This window comes from Carassius gibelio, chromosome A20, assembly GCF_023724105.1.
Source record: "Carassius gibelio isolate Cgi1373 ecotype wild population from Czech Republic chromosome A20, carGib1.2-hapl.c, whole genome shotgun sequence".
NCBI lineage: Eukaryota > Metazoa > Chordata > Actinopteri > Cypriniformes > Cyprinidae > Carassius > Carassius gibelio.
The window spans coordinates 3,033,989-3,051,350 of record NC_068390.1 but is presented as its reverse complement, the minus strand read 5'-3'; the positions used below and the strand labels follow the sequence as shown (position 1 = coordinate 3,051,350).

The 17,362-nt window shown below is 37.8% G+C and overlaps 2 protein-coding genes across 7 annotated transcripts in view; both read left to right on the top strand.

The window, feature by feature from the left end:
- The first annotated feature begins 8,406 nt into the window (after positions 1–8,406).
- LOC127938317 (cannabinoid receptor type 1A-like) lies at positions 8,407–12,029 on the top strand. Its single transcript, XM_052534851.1, has 2 exons — positions 8,407–8,511; positions 9,202–12,029. Exon 2 carries the CDS (start codon positions 9,226–9,228, stop codon positions 10,645–10,647), a length of 1,422 nt encoding a protein of 473 aa, XP_052390811.1. The 5' UTR covers positions 8,407–8,511; positions 9,202–9,225; the 3' UTR covers positions 10,648–12,029.
- Positions 12,030–16,869: 4,840 nt separating this feature from the next.
- The window catches only part of LOC127938311 (sorting nexin-14), a 51,603-nt gene continuing 51,110 nt past the window's right edge, over positions 16,870–17,362 (top strand). For 2 of the 6 annotated variants that reach the window (XM_052534841.1, XM_052534838.1), the window contains exon 1: positions 16,870–17,257. The gene's annotated coding sequence lies outside the window, so the exon portion shown is untranslated. The remainder of the gene's footprint in view (positions 17,258–17,362) is intronic. The other 4 variants (XM_052534843.1, XM_052534839.1, XM_052534840.1 and 1 more) reach the window with 3 other exon arrangements.

The following is a 17,362-nucleotide window of genomic DNA, read 5'->3' as shown; positions in this document are numbered from 1 at the left end:
GAAAACAGTAAAGTGTGCTAGATTTAGACTTAACCTTGAATCACAGGTGTTTTTGAGTTTGCCTGGATCTTTTGGCTCATTGTTTTGGGGAACAAATACATTAAAGCAATAAATCCATAATAAAAATGGTCAGCTATGCCAATCCCTTACATACAATACATGATCATTTTAGCTGAGGAACTTAGTCTAAATTCAGATAGGCCTAAATAGTGGTTTTCATTTCGGCAGTTGTCACTCGTAATCACAGCTGAAGCTGATGGTGTTCTTTATCCCTCACAAATTTCTCATCTAGTGTTAGCAATATTGAAACCTGGTGTGTAGATAGCAGATCTATACGTCTGAGAAGAGATGACATTATCACCGTCTCCTGAGGAGTGAGTCATGTCCTCCTCTCATCTCATCTGGTATGGTTTCCTCGTAAGACAAATGAAGGCAAAAGTCCCTGAGATGTGACACTATGATGCTGTGCCGAGCTCATCTGCATGCTGAAGTGATTAGACCTTGATTGCATCCCATGTTGCAGAACGCTCATACAGTTGATTGAGAGACATGCAGCGATGGAAACAGAGGACGAGCTTCATTTAGCATTTGAGTAATGCAGAAGAACGCAGAGCATAGACATTCATGAAACTGACCCTATTAATAAATGTCTCTGGTCTTATTCATACATGTTATTCAATGGGGGAAATGTGTTCAAACATGGCCTTGTTATATTGTAATCACACAATAAGCCATATTATACTACGGGGCTGTTGAATGCTTGAATCTGATTGGCTGGAAAACATTCAGAAGTGTGCAATGATTTTCAGGGAAATGCACGACTAAAGTAGTTCCAGGCAGGTCTTGAATGGATCATGTCCATATTACAACAGCAAAAGACCAAAACCCACAACCCACACTGACCAAGCTAATACACATGCCAAGTTATGTCCATGCCTTTTTTGCCACAAAACTACGTTTTATTATATATGAATAACACATATTCTAGCAATGGCATTGGCATAGTTATTACCCAATAGCCAAATATTTAGTAAGACTTTTGGTTAGGTTGCTGTTGTAGCTAATACAGTTTTTCTAAAATCTTTACAATAAGTAAGTGTAGTCATTTAATGATGGTTGATAAAAGTGACAGCAATAATAGCAAATAGCAAGAGGTTTGGAAAAGCATCATCAGCACCAATGATTTGGAGAAGCCTTTCTGGTTAAACTTGACCTTTAGTCATATGACATCTTTTCTTTGAAAAATTAAAAACTTCAACCTGATAGAAGATGCTACTTTCAGACTGTGTTAGTGATAATGCAAAACTGTTTCTCATTAAAACCTCAAATTAAAAACAACTATTGCGAAATCATCAATGAATTCTAATTGTATTTCACAGAATCATTTTGGAATACAAAAAAACAACAAACAAAGTGGTTGAACAAGGGATTAAACAAAATCTGTATTTTAAGACATATTTATACTGGGGGAGGAATACCAAAATCATGTCTTTGTGAGTGCTTATTTCATTCAGTGTTAGTGCAAATAAAAGTTCAGTAACCTGAGGATGCAGCTTCCAAAGACTTGCAGCAAACTCCCACACCAGCACGACAGCTGAACAAATATCTGCAGTCAGTGACTTCACTCAGAAGCAGAGCGAGAACAAGCTGCTCCTGCGCTTACAGGCAAGAGATTGCACTGCGACTCTATCTAACTTACTTATTTTTCAGTAGCATGAGTGGGAATCATTTCAATGTAATGCTAGTGTTCGAAAAATATGAAATAATACTGGCCTACTGCTAAACCCATTTGCTCTTCAATAATATATTACAAAATATAACAATACTAAAAGTGCATGGGCCCAGACCAAATACACAGTGATTGTCACATATTACATGTGCATCCCAGGTTAGGATTTTCTCTTCTGAACAGAATCAGGGAACTTAAAGGAAATGGATGGTTCACCCCGAAATTAAAAAATCACTACTTACACACCCCAGTCTTTTTCTAAATCTACATTTCTTTACATTTCATTTAAAAAAAAAACTCCTTCCTTTATTAAGAGATCACCACTCACTGCCATTATATGGACTATTTTTGTCATGTGGATTTACAAAAGAAGCATTTTGCGTTAAATTTGTGAATATTTTTTTTTTTTTTAAGAGATTAGTGATCCAGTTCTGCTTTCATATGTTATGCAGCAAAGAAGAAGATGAGAACGGCAGGAAAGCAGCTGTCTTGAGCTCTCCAAACATCACGTAACGTGTCTGCAGCTCAAGGTCACATGGTTTCTGTCCTGACACGGACACACGCTGATGAGAGTGATGCTTCAGCCACTTGTTTCATGTCAGTGTCAAGTCAAAGCTTTGTGATGTCCTTAAAGAGTTATGAAACTGTGAATCTTTAAACACATTCGTGACTCATATGTTCTCTGTGCTTGTGGAGTGAGAGAGTGTGTGTGTGTGTGTATACTTGTATATATGGTTTATGAGGACACAAATGTGTATAATGACATGGGTACTACAACTGAAACATGGTTTATGAGGACACTGCTTTTGTCCCAGTAAAACAAAAGGCTAAAAAAAAAATTGTGTTTTATGAAATTCAAAAATTGCCAGTAGTTTTCTGTAAGGGGTGGGTATGCTAATGTTTCATTACACTGTGATATTGTCAGGTTCTCAAACTGTAAAAGGGGCTGGTTTGAGCTCTATTTGATGTTCTGGAGACTTTACATCTTTCAAATAAACAGCTGAGGACACTTGAGTATTTGTGTCTCTTGGATCAGACTGGGATCAGTGTGCTGATGTGACAGTGACCGCAGAACCTGATTTTACCAAGTGAGACTTGTTCCTGGGTCCCTGGAACAACATTGTGATTAACCAATCAGATTTGAAGAACCAGTTTATAGATTTTGTGAAGTTTATGCTAAAAATCAGTGTTTGGTGCTTGTACATCAGTGTCATTCATCAATCATTTCCTCTGATTTTAGGGATTACTCGTGGTCAAGGTTAGGTTTAGGTGTAAGGATATGGCCAATAATAAATTTTTGGAGGAAAGTGTTGTTCCAGGGTAAACAACATATGCTGACCTAGGAACACATCTAAATCAGCAAAATCAGGACATGCGACAGTGACCGGTACAGCGGTACGGCGTGGGAGAAGGAAAGTGCTTCGAGCAGCAGATCTTTTCACACACAGCATGATCCCAGTGACTCAAGAAACAGACGCTCTGTGGTCACTGTGAACTTTAATAAACCAAACCTGTACTGAAGGACAAACTCTTTCTTGCTGCAGTGAGAGGTGAAAAAAAGTCCACGTGGAAAAATGAGGGCAGCTGTGAAGCTTTGCACCTTGAGATATTTCTATGCGGACGCAGTTCACTGGTGTTATAATTTGCCTAGGTCGATGATAAATTGATATTTGTGTGATTATATGGGACGCTCCAGTGCAGTCAGTTCATTTATTTCTATAAAAGATGCAGTCATGTCCAATAATGTACATATAAGCTGTGTGTGTGTGTGTGTGTGTTTACACATTAATGTTAAAGGTTTGCTATGTTTTTCAGAATGAAAAATGGGGATCTCATGATCTATAAAATATAAAATAGCACCCTTTCTCAGAAAATGAAGGCATCCCATGCTGAAGTGTCAAAGCTAGCGTTTGTGTTTGACATGAAAAATGATGAAACACAAAACAGTGCCTTTAATTTAATGAATGAAAGAATATACATGCACTTTGAATATACAAGACTTCCAATTCATTAGTCGCCAAACAACTAGAAGAATATCTCACTAGTGGAGTAAAGTGTAAATCTAATTGCATTGCAAACCAGTGTGTTCATGATTATGATTATACGCTAATAACATGATAACAGATGCCAGTTTGCAATATCAAGCAGCATAAATGACTGTTTTTGAACTGGATGACACTGGAAGCCTTGCACACTGCATCCACTCTTCTGGTAGAAATAGGAGGATGATTTAGTTCTCAATTAGCTTCTTCATATCATCTCTTTTCTTCAGTGGAGGAGAGTCGGAGCTGGAGCGTCTCCCCAGAGGAGCGCGTGTGAGATTCATTCGTGTGAAAGTGCCAGTCTCAAGTTCTCACTCCTCTTTATTTCATGGAGTATGAGAATAGATGTCTCCTCGCGCAGATTTACATTCTGCAGGCAGGTCTTTTCAAACAGAGCTTCACAGTGAGGAGAGACTGATACCTCAACAGGTGCGTTAATTTTTGTTCCTGATGTCTGTGTGTGATTAAGGGATTTTTGAAGCATCACCTGAATCATTATGAGATCGAGACGGCCAATTTCACTGCATCACAGAACAGTCCCCATCCATTAGGAACAAAGTCTCATTAATAACAGCCTGGTTGCAATGACAGCAAGTACCTGATGATTGTTACCATGCCCCATTATGTACTTTAGATTAAGAGAGAGAGAAATGCATGGTCTAAGAGTCATCTGCATGTGTTGGACAGAATCACATCACAGTCGGTGAGAATATTGTCTTCTGAAGCTTGTCAAACAATCACACTCCTCGTCCCTGCTCATATCGTCTCAGCTCTGCAATCACCGGCTGTTTAGACGATTCCTGACACAGCTTTTCTTTTCTTTTGCATCGACTCAAAGCACAGCGCCTCACAGAATAACAGTCAAGGTAAGGATGAACAAAAGACAACGTGTAGCTGCTTGAATGCAAGGAAGATGACCTTCACACTAAGGTAAAAATTCTTATGTGAGGTAATGTTTTTCTCAAAAAGCAAAACCCCTGCAATTTGGGCACGCTCTTTGAGTCTTTTATAATGCCGGATGAGATGGGACATTTAACAGCATTTCAGGACTCCATAGTCTTCACTAATCGAAGTTCAGTAAAACAAGCCTGATCATGATGCTCTGACCTGCTTTACTCCAACCCGGCCTTCAAGACAAGGAGAGTGTTGGTATTCAGAACCAGGATGGGATTTCACCTGCTTGTGCGGCAAAAAAGAAAAAAAGAAAAAAAAAGAATCGATAAAGTTCTATAAAGAGAAATACTGAAGTATAACTCACAACCAGTGTTGGGGCAAGTTACTTTTAAAAGTAATGCATTACAATATTGCGTTACTCCATAAAAAAGTAGCTAATTTTGATACTTTGTTACTTTTTATGGAAAGTAATGCATTATGTTACTTTTGCATTACTTTTTAAATCTGGAAAGGGCTTTGCTTTTGTTTGTTTTTAAAATATAAAAGTTATATTTTTGACAAATATAAAAGCCTTTTCACACCAAAAGTGAAATGAATACACCTCAGGCTGAAGTGAAAGTAAATTCACGTCTGTGCAGTGGAATGCAGAAGAAATGAACACACTTCAGCAATAAAAAAGACACAATAATGTTTGTGTATTGTTGAACTGGATCATCGAAGGTCAGAAGCAAAGACATTGGTTTAAAGAATGTGTTTAAATACATAAAGGATATTTGTGTTGTTTAAAAATTAATTATTGCACGTTTGCATCATATTCTTATTTTTTATTAATTTTGAAGAATACTGAATCTTTTGTTTGTTTGTTTGTTTGTTTTTGGAGTAAGATAAACTAATGCATATTCATATTTATTTTAGAACTACAGTTACGGACAGGACTTGCGTTACTTATTTGAAAAAGTAACTCAGATATTATCTTTACTAGTTAAAAAAAAATCTGATTATGTAACTTGCTTTACTTGTAATGTGTTACCCCCAACATTGCTCACAACAAGTGATCATAAAAAAACACTCTCTCAAAAAAATTGTACCTTTCAGCTCAGCAAAGCTCTGTGTTCACAAAAACAAATGTGAGTAGAGTCCTCCATAAAACAGGATGTACGTCCAGAGAGGCCCGAGCAGCAGGGAGCTGGTGAGTCAGCGCTTGATTAATTAAAGCTGTTCCCCTCTCATACAATACACCACACTGATGTAGCAGCAGACGGAGGAGACGTGTCTGGCTGTGCTGTCGGGTTGCTGAGGGGGCAGGATTTCTCCTTCAGGGTTGGAGAACTTTCCAGCGAGCTTCTAATTTTATTTATACCTGCGGTTTTATTATGCCTCTTTCTTTAGGTCCCAACCCAGGTGAACACTGGAGAGTCCCACTATAGGTGACATACAATAAATCATGCCACTTTTCTCTGTGGGGTATTTCAGCGGGAAAAAAAAAAACTGGTCTTATTGACTAACCACTTCCAGTCTATTTTAACCAAACACAGTATAACGAATAAATGCTGGAAAGAAATGTATTAATTGTATGCCATGAAGTCGAGTGCACTTCCATCCGATTCAGGTGTCTTGATCACAGTAGTCTATTAATTATTAACAGCTGATGAAGTGAAAGAAAGTCAAATGTCAGATTTGTTTTATTATGCACTACATTATAGGTAACACATTTAGGTTCTGATAATGCTGTGGGAACATTGTTTTGAAATCGTTCTAACCATAACCTTTTGAAGCAGCTTTCTTTTTAAGCGTGTGGGGAATTCATGCAGCACCTTCCAGAGTCACACTAAATGGGGTAAGAGGTTCGATCCGATTCTTAGAATAACACCCTTTATGCTCTGAAAGGTTACAGGCAGAATCTGGTGCTGTGAACGCTTTAAAATAACCTTTAGTTAAGACAGAAGTGGTCGGTTCATGAGTTACTTCAGTTCTTCAAGTAGCCTGTAAAGCCCATAGCGTCCTCGTCTCAGTAGGCATCTAGTGCTCACTGGGTCACCTTGGGGTGAGGATTTGGAGGTCTGTAATGGTAGCCCAGCCTGATTTGTTTGTGGAGACATCATTGTATTGGCTAATCTGTCAATACCCAAAGGACAGCATAAAGGCTAGTAAACAGCAGATAATGACTCAACAGCACAGTAGCATCCCTACGAGATCCCAAACCCCTACAGTTTTTAATTCAGAAAAATGGATGAAGACATCAAACTTTATTTCCCGCTCATTCCCGTGATCTGTGCATAATATTGAAATAGAAGTTAAAATAGATTGTCTCTATGTATTTAATCAACATTTATATATATTTTTTAACTTTTTTTAATTGTATTATATAATTCTCAATGTATTGTAGTTCTTTCCCTCGAATGACTAACACAGTTTGTCTTTGGTGTATAATGTTTTGAGATTATACAGTAGATATAGATATAGGCCTGTATATCAGCCTGGGAGCAAGGTTTAAAAAAGTTTGTATCACTAAATTCTGGGGTGTATTTATGTGTTTTTAAAGACAGCTAATGTTTATAATGCAATGTAATGTACGACTCCGTACTACTTTTTTTATTTTATTTTTCAAAAGGATAAATTCTGTATAATCGTTTCGGGGCTGAGCGTTGGTTTACTGTTTACACACTTTCCAACACCCCCACACTGATGGAGGAAGGGTGTAGATTAATGTAAATGTGTAGCGATGCTCGTGCATATCCCCTAAACAAAACAATGATTAAATGAAGAAGGCACTCTAGGTGTGAGATGGGCCCCAATGGTCAGAATATTATTATAGACAAAAGAATAATGATTAGCAGCAGTACAGAGTCAAGTTTCATGTTTGCAATACAAACCTTTCCATAATCAGTCCTTTATGGGAAGTGTGAATGGCTCATAGTTTCAAAACTTTAGCATGATGAGGGGAAAAAAATATTGGAGTCAGTTTAATCTTTATTTTATCAGTGTTCATTTATTTTATTGAACTGGATAAATTGTTACCTTTTTATATTTTATGTGGTGTCCTGATTTACTTTGGATAAAAACAAAGGTTTATCATTGTATATTCGTTTGGCTTTTTATACCTTGAAATGCACTTATTGACAGAACAAAAGCAGCAGCAGCTTATTTTTTTATTATTATTTGAAACACATGTATTTGGTACTTACTACCTTATATCTTTACTCTTTCCTTTCATTCTTTTCAAGGCTTTGGGAAACTTATAAAGATATTTCTCTACGTCACTTTCTGCATAACTCCGGGTCGTCGGAGCTTCATTGCAATTTCTTGCTGATGAAACGCTTTCTGTGAATCTTTAAAGTCTCTCCGCGAGCGATCATACAGGTGTGGATATATTTGTGCAACTATTCGACACTGCAGTGTATTCAGGAGTTATGGAGCCAGAATTATCTCAATAATAATTCTTACAATGATGCACGTGATGCACACATGCATGAGAAATAATTCACGTGCACCAAAAAAAAAAAAATCTGTATATTCCCCCTCTGTATATTATAAATAAAATAATATTTTATTTATAAATAAAATATTATTTTATTTATAAATAGATTAAAAAAAAATTCACACGCACAATATAATAATATATATTTATAAAATACGTTTCACAAATGCAACACAGAATTCACAGATGTACAACTGACGAGGGGTGCGTCATATATGATGCGCACTGAGAAGAAGAGCATCTCTCTCTCTCTCTCTCTCTCCCTCACACACACACACACACACACACACTGTGCTCGGACTGCGGTGGAGCTGGAGAGCATCTCATCTCTTCTCTCACAGAGGAACACCTGCGCGAACGATGTGAAGGTAAAACTCTAGCAACCTGATGCATTTCTTCTTTTATTAAATTCAGATGCAGCGGTGTTATTAATAACTCTTTAAGTGAACTCATCGCAGATTTCAGCACAAACAGAAAAGTTCGCGGTTTTAATCTACAGTGCGTATCGCAGTGCAGTGATATTAAATATTAAATACCAAATTTCTCGGACACACACATATAAAAACGGAATTGAACCTAAACTGAACGTGTTTTGTCGAATAATGATTCTGTAGTGTACATTTCTGTTTAATATCTATACACAGAGTCACACACACTAGACTATCAGATAATGTTATTACTCATTATTATATTCTGAGTTTATAACATATTTGAATTTCTAACAATAAATCATATATGTTTTATACTTTTAATTGATAATTATCTCAGTTGAGTCTATATGAGATTTTAAAGAAGAAGCTGTTTTCCTCAAGTGATAACTGTAGTATGGTGTTTTAGGTTGAGTCTGCCGGATCAATTATTCAAAGCCCGTAATAATCCCTAGGTGCCCATCCATGCAAGAAAACAACAAGCGCAAAATACAAGAGCCGTATGATGGCTCGTCTGAGAGGGCATTGATTTCTGTGCTCAGTGAAGCATCGATCGCTCTTCTGAGAGCTCAGTGTTCTCTGTAATCTCTGAATGATGAGGATCCGTATTCTCTCAATGTCCTCCAACAGGTTTCCTTCAGAGCATCTGTGACCATGCTGTTCCCTGCCTCCAAGTCCCATGTTAAATCTGTTCTGGACGGAGTGGCAGAAACCACGTTCAGGACCATCACTTCTGGACTGCAGTACATTGGTTCGAACGACGTCGGCTACGATGACCACATCAAAAGTCGAAGCCTGCCGAAGCCGTTCGCAGCCTACCGCAGAAGCTCTTTCACTGATAAAGTGGGACCGGATGAGGAGCTCATCGTAAAAGGTATCCCCTTTTACCCCACGAACAGCTCCGATGTGTTTGGGAACTTCAGTCTGGGAGATGAAGGGAGCAGTGTGCAGTGCGGGGAGAACTTTATGGACATGGAATGCTTCATGATACTGACTCCTAGCCAGCAGCTGGCCATCGCCGTGCTGTCTCTGACGCTGGGGACTTTCACAGTTCTGGAGAACCTGGTGGTCCTGTGCGTGATCCTGCAGTCACGCACCCTGCGCTGCAGGCCGTCCTATCACTTCATTGGCAGCTTGGCCATCGCAGACCTGCTCGGCAGCGTCATCTTCGTCTACAGCTTCTTGGACTTCCACATCTTTCACCGCAAAGACAGTCCGAACGTGTTTCTGTTCAAGTTAGGAGGCGTGACGGCGTCGTTCACCGCGTCTGTGGGAAGCCTGTTCCTCACCGCCATCGATCGATACGTGTCCATCCACCGTCCGCTGGCGTACAGACGCATCGTGACGCGCACCAAAGCCGTGATCGCCTTCTGCATGATGTGGGCGATCTCCATCATCATCGCCGTGCTGCCGCTGCTGGGCTGGAACTGCAAGCAGCTCAACTCGGTCTGCTCCGACATCTTCCCGCTCATCGACGAGAACTACCTGTTGTTCTGGCTCGGTGTGACCAGCGTTCTGGTCATCTTCATCTTCTACGCGTACATGTACATCCTCTGGAAGGCCCACCACCACACGGTGAGGATGCTGCGGCGCACGTCTCAGAAGAGCCTGGTGGTGCACTCCTCCGACGGCACCAAGGTCCAGACCGCCAGACCGGATCAGGTCCGCATGGACATCCGCTTGGCCAAAACGCTGGTTCTGATCCTGGCGGTGCTGGTGATCTGCTGGGGGCCTCTGCTGGCCATCATGGTGTATGATCTGTTCTGGCGGATGGACGACAACATTAAGACGGTGTTTGCCTTCTGTACAATGCTCTGCCTGCTCAACTCCACCATTAACCCAATAATCTACGCTCTGAGGAGTAAAGACCTGCGGAGGGCCTTCCTCGCCACCTGCCGGGGCTTCAGGGGCACCTCCAGCACGTCCCTGCAGCTGGACAACAGCCTGGAGTCAGACTGTCAGAGGAACCAGCACATCGCCGCCAAACGAGCGGCTGAGAGCTGCGTCAAGACCACTGTGAAAATAGCCAAACTGACAATGTCTGTCTCAGCGGAGACATCGGCTGAAGCCGTCTGAGTGCACCACGGGACCTCGTCTTAAAAGAATGTATGTTTACGTGCCGGTCATGGATAGGTACATGCATAAAGGTCAAAACACAAAGCTGCTTAAGTTACCACTGGTTTGATGAAGTGTTCACTATGACAGTTCATTGCTTAAGTGCCAAATATATATATATATATTTTTGTTTTCTTTCAGAAGAGGTTTTCACCCAGTAAAGAAATTTGTTAGGGCTTTTTTGGTGATGTTGTTGTTTGCTCTTATATTTAATTGTAACGTGTGGATGTTGTGTGTGCTTTATGAAAGTTTACTATATTTTTATACTTTAAATTTCGTTTTTTGAACAATGATGCACTCAAAATAAATCCTGGGTTGTTTGAACTCAACTTTGGGTCAAATATGGACTAACCCAACTCTTGGGGGTCAAAGATGTAATTTACAAAAGTAACCCACATTTGAGCCAAAGTTAGATTGAAACAACCCAGCGTTATTTAGAGTGTATCTGCTCACATGGGAATAAGGGGCTAATGATCTTATTAATAAAACCATGTAAATATACATACATTGGTATCTATGTAAATATGTGTAAATCTCAGTGGTGATTTAGTGTATCCTTTTATCACATTCATGTGATTAATGACACAAGATAAGAGTCTCTCTGTTTTTGAGATGTCTTGTTTTGCCAATGAAAGAAATGTGATGAAAATGAGAGTATTATAAGAGGAGCACGATCTGTCGCTCCTCAAATACATGAATAATGAAAGCAGAAGAGTGAGGACATTTGTTTGTGTATTTAATCTTGTTTGCTAAGATATATCTGGTCCTTTACATGATGCTTTAGTGTAATTGTTGTGTCAGGAAACAAAATGCAACTATTTTTTTTAACAAGACGGCCTGTAATTGTGGTTTATTGTCACATATAACACAGTGACAGAAATAAGTGTGTTGGATTTCGATCTGATAGTATATTTTGTCATTCTTATGATGTATTTTAAGATGTAAAGTAAAATTCATTTCACACAGTATGCACAAAGCCCAGAGAAAAATACAAATTCAAAAATAAATGTGTTCATGCAAATTTGTTAATTAACAAACCGTTGAAATGTACATATCATGATTGTTAAGTAATATTCTTCAAACCGTGCAATGGTGTGGTGGTGCTTTATGTTTAAACAGTTCGGGAGTAAAGGTACATTTGAGCTAGCTTTACCTGAAATGTATCTACTTAAGTATTTAAACTTAGAAATCATAAAACATCACCGTGGCTTTTGTCCCAAAGTAGTTCTTGAAAATCTGTCTCGAAGTGATGTCTTAAAATACAGAAGCTGCTTGCACACTTATGTATCACAATTTAGTCCCAAATATATTTTTTTTTTTAATAAAGTCAGTGCTGACCTAAACTGTGTATTGGGATACTTTTATTTAAAACAAATCATTGTGGAATCCAGTTGCACACTAATGTCTCTGGTTTCCTCTAGTGGATCACAGTTCATTTTGTAGAACACAAAACAATGATTAAATGCATACTTCACCCCAAAATGAGAATTTAGTCATTAATCGCTTACCCCCATGTCATTCCAAACCCGTAAAAGCTTTGTTTGTCTTGGGAACACAATTTAGGATATTTTGGATGAAACATCGAAACTGGAGGCATATGACTGTCCCAGAGATTAGTCCATCTGCCATCAGTGGAATATAATCTGATGAGAACACTTTTTGTATGCAGAGAAAACACTTTATTTAACAATTCGTTTGTGTATCTCCTTACTACCCTTTTGGAGAGTATCCTCTGAACGCAGACCACATACTCCTCTGTGTCAGCCGCGCCACAAGAATACACTTTCTAAGTGAACGACGGCTGACACACAAGAGCAGAACCTGTGTGTGCTCAGTGGATATTCTCCAAAATGGTACTAAGGTGATATGGAGAGACACAGAGGAGACGAACTGTGAAAGTTGTTCTTTTTGTTTTCTTCGTATTCTCATCACTTCATAACATTACGGTTGAACCACTGATGGCAGATGGACTATTCTGACCTCATAGTGATAGTGAAGTGACATTCAGCCAAGTATGGTGACCCATACTCAGAATTTGTGCTTTGCATTTAACCCATCCGAAATGCACACACACAGAGCAGTGAACACACACACACACACACTGTGAGCACACACCCGGAGCAGTGGGCAGCAATTTATGCTGCGGCGCCCGGGGAGCAGTTGGGGGTTCGATGCCTTGCTCAAGGGCTCCTAAGTCATGGTATTGAAGGTGGAGAGAGAACTGTACATGCACTCCCCCCACCCACAATTCCATCCGGCCCGAGACTAGAACTCACAACCCTTCGATTGGGAGTCCTACCTAGTCTAACCATTAGGCCTTGGATCTTGACAGTGTGGTTTATTTGGCAGTCTATAAGACAGTCGCAATCCTCCAATTTGTTTTTTCATCCCAAAAATCTTAAATTGTGTTCCGAAGATGAACAAAGCTTCTTTAGGTTTGGAACAACATGAGGATAAGTGATTAATGACAACATTTTCATTTTGGGGTGAAGTATCCCTTTAACTCAGAGGAAATGCAGTGTTTTTTTTATTTATTTATTTTTTTTTTTTTTATAGCTTTTAATGTAAAGGATAATGTAGAGTTATCATGATAAAATGATCCATGATGACTTGATCTGGATCTGACAAGAAACATGCATCCAACTGTGACAGCATTAACAAAGAAATGCTACAAATAAACATTTTAAACTTGACACCAATTTGACTCCATGCGATAGTAAACACGTGGCGTATTCATCTGATGAAATGCAGGGAGTTGTCTCTCCTGCCGGGAGATATGCTGCACACTTCATCTGAAAAACTTTGATGTTTAATGTACTGGAACAAGCGAATTTCTCTCACTCTTGTCATAAACACAATCCGCTGCCTCTATCTGCAAAGGAATGATGCCATAACCCAAGGTAAAAGACAATATTTTTTACATTAAGCACATTTTCTCTTACTTTTTCGCTCTCTTTTTTTCAGAAATCCATTATAAGTGAACAATGAAACACAGCTTAATGTTCAGATCAACAATCTTCTAACACAGAGTTTCTGTCAAGCCTTAAACCCCATCTACAGTCATTATAAGAACAGCACATGACGTGGGTTTAATGTGCTGAGACTGTCCCGAGACAGTCCAAGTCATAAATAAAGTTTACGTCCAAAGAGTGAGCTGAGAAGTTTTACAATAAGCTTTTCACCACAGAGAAATAACTCAGTAAACATAAGAATATTGCCTATATTATTGTGTTGTTGCTTTGACCGTAGATCTTCTTTTAGTGTTCATGACAAGTGAAGTGTGAGAGAAAGATGTTTTTTTATTTAGTACATTACGCACTTTCATTGTCCACTTTCATTGGATGTGAACTGACATTTAGACAGACATTAGGCAAGACGTTTTATTTTGTTATATTAGAGCTGCAGTCCCATTAGAGGTGTGCTGATGCCCTCTTGTGTGGTTATCGAGGACCACTGGTACAAACTCTTTTGAAGCAGAAGTCTGAGATCCCATGTTCTTTGGTGAAAAAGAGAAATATTTTTTTAATAATGTAACCAAAAGTGATAGCTTTATAAGTTATTAACTTTGTTTACAGTTATAAATGACATATAAGTATAGATATATAGCATATACATTTAACATGAACCAACATTTTGTATAGAACTACCTAGCCTATGCTAATAGGCAAACTCTTCAACCCTGTTATTGAACCATGTTCCCATTTTGGCGTATTTCTGTTTCTATTTGTATTTTTTCAAATTTTTAAGGATTTCATGAATATGCTTACATATTTTAATACTATTTAGTATACTTTGTCACATACTTATAAGATATGACTTAAATTGTATATTTAGGTCTTATCACTTAAAAAGGGATACTAGAAATTAGAAATACTATTTTGTATTTTACACACCTTCTCATTGATATATGCATTACATTTTATTATGTCCTTAGTGCAAAGTAATAAAATTATATATATATATATTTACAGTTTTCTTCAATTACCGTGTCCCTGAAGTCATTTTCCACCATGTTAGTATATACTTTCTTGCCTTCCAAAACTGACAGCTATTTCTTAGAGACTATTTTATAGAAGTGACATAATTTAATTTAATTTAATTAATCTGTTCTCTATTCTGGAATTCTATTGTTATCCTGCTTGTCCCACCCTTAAAGTTCCTCCCTGTTAGGCATATTATGAAGAATGTTTTTCCTATCAAAAAATGTAAAAACAAATCTGACATAGTTATAAAAGTTCTGTTAATCTGTAGAAGGTTAGCTATAGCTAAATGTTGATCAGTCAATAAGCTATGGCTAACTAAGCTCAAAAATGTCCACCCTGTTAGGTCTATAAACCTAACAGGGTGGAATGTGCAAATTATAATATAATAAATAGTATTTAGTGTATGGAGCAAATACATTTCCATTTCTGTATGCATGTATATATATATATATATATATATATATATATATATATATATATATATATATATATATATATATATATATATATATATATATACAGTGGGGATCGAAAGTTTGGGCACCCCTTGCAGAATCTGTGAAAATATGAGTAATTTTCAAAAAATAAGAGAGATCATACTAAATGCATGTTCTTTTTTATTTAGTACTGTCCTGAGTAGGATATTGTACATAAAAGATATTAACATTTAGTCCACAAGACAAAAGAATTGCTGAAATTATTAAAATAACCTCACTCAAAAGTTTGGGAACCCTTGGTTCTTAGTACTGTGTTCTGTTACCTGATGATCCACGACTGTCTTTCTGTTTTGTGATGGTTGTGCATGAGTTTGTTCTGAACAGTTAAACTGAGCAGCGTTCTTCAGAAAAATCTTTAAGCTCCTGCAGATTCTTCAGTTTTCCAGCATCTTTGCATATTTGAACCCTTTCCAGCAGTGACTTTATGATTTTGAGATACATCTTTTCAGACTGAGGACATTTGAGGGACTCAAACACAACCATTTAAAAAGATTCAAACATTCACTGATGCTCCAGAAGGAAACAAGATGCATTAAGAGCTGGGGGGTGAAACTTTTGAACATGATGAAGATGGCCAAATTTGTCTTATTTTGTTGAAATATAATTTTTTCCATTTAGTTCTGCCCTTCGTAAGCAACATAAGATACTTGTATGTTTCCCGGTACACAAATTAAGTACAATTTACCTTGATCTTCAAATTCCAAAAGTTTTCAACTTATATACAGATAACAGATAACCATTTTGCTACCATGATTGATTGTGATAAGGAACCACATAGCTATTGGTATATATCTATATTGGCATCACTTTTAAACAATATTATATAGATGCAGTTCCACACATTACAGATGGGAAACCATATAAACAAGCTTGTCCACCTTTAATTAACCTGTTAACACTGGTGTTCCACCCTGTTATACTCCTTTACACCCTGTTAGACAAGTCTTTTTAAATAATAATTTCATATCAACGGTAAATGTTTGGCATACTTTTGTCTTATTTTGTTAGGTGAGGAGCACTAACAGCATATATATGTTTTTGAGCAATTTTTCATTATTATTTACAACCCTATTGGCAAAAAATGGAACAAAAAGTTCCTGTTCTTAATAATTAAGACATATTCTTTTCATCAATAATGGTTTTGTTATTGTTTTTAAAATAATAATAAAAAATAAATAAGATGGCATAAGGGGCATATACTATCTAAGAAAAGCTCATTATTGTTTAACATTTACATTAATAACATGTTGTGATAAATATCTATATGTCCCTAACAGGGTGGAATATTTTCATGGCCAGTGTCTGAACAATCTACACATCATTTTTTGAGTCCCCGAGCTTGACCAACATCCATTCCTAATAGTCAAACATGTCACTATTTTGGTAGAATGCAAAAACAAAAAACAAAAAGAAAACGTTACTTTCTTCCAACACTCATGAAGCCAAAATGTTACTGCATGCCAGGTATGACATAAGCAATAGCCCATTTATTGAGATGGACAAATCATATTTTCTGAAGCACTTCCAGATAACAAATAGTGAAAAGTGGTGGTTATTTTTTCTGAGATTGTGGGAATGTGACTAATTGCCTCATTAGGGTAAAGTTAGAGGTTTATTGTTATTTAATTATTTATTTTTAGCTCTAGCAGATGAGAAACCGCGGGAACAACAGCTATTATGAACCTGGGTGACCGCCAGAGTACCAGAATCAACAATTACACATACATTACGTTATGATTATGATGTGTGAGTGAATTATAATATCTATTTCTGATCCTATGAGAGAATCGTTATTTGTTTAGTCAGAGGCCACCGGACTTTTATTTTGAAAGCGACTATAGCCTTCGCGTTAAACCCGGAAGTGCAGCTCGCGTGTAATGATCAGTAACTAATCTCTGATCATGTGAAACAATCAGCGGAGTGATCAAAACATTAGTGTGTCCGCTTGTGTTGACATGCTTTTAGAGTTATATCGGACCTACGCTTCGTCTGTGAGGTGAAGAGCAGATATCTCAGTGTTTTTTGCACTGTTTACACATCTGCTGGATAAGATCATCAGACTTTCATCAGTCCACTGCTGTTTACTTTGAGGTACTTTAGAGGATCATGTAAATACCATGTGAATATGATCATATGTGATCTTTTCTACGTCTTAAGTGTACGTATATAAAATATATGGTATTACTTTGATGGTAT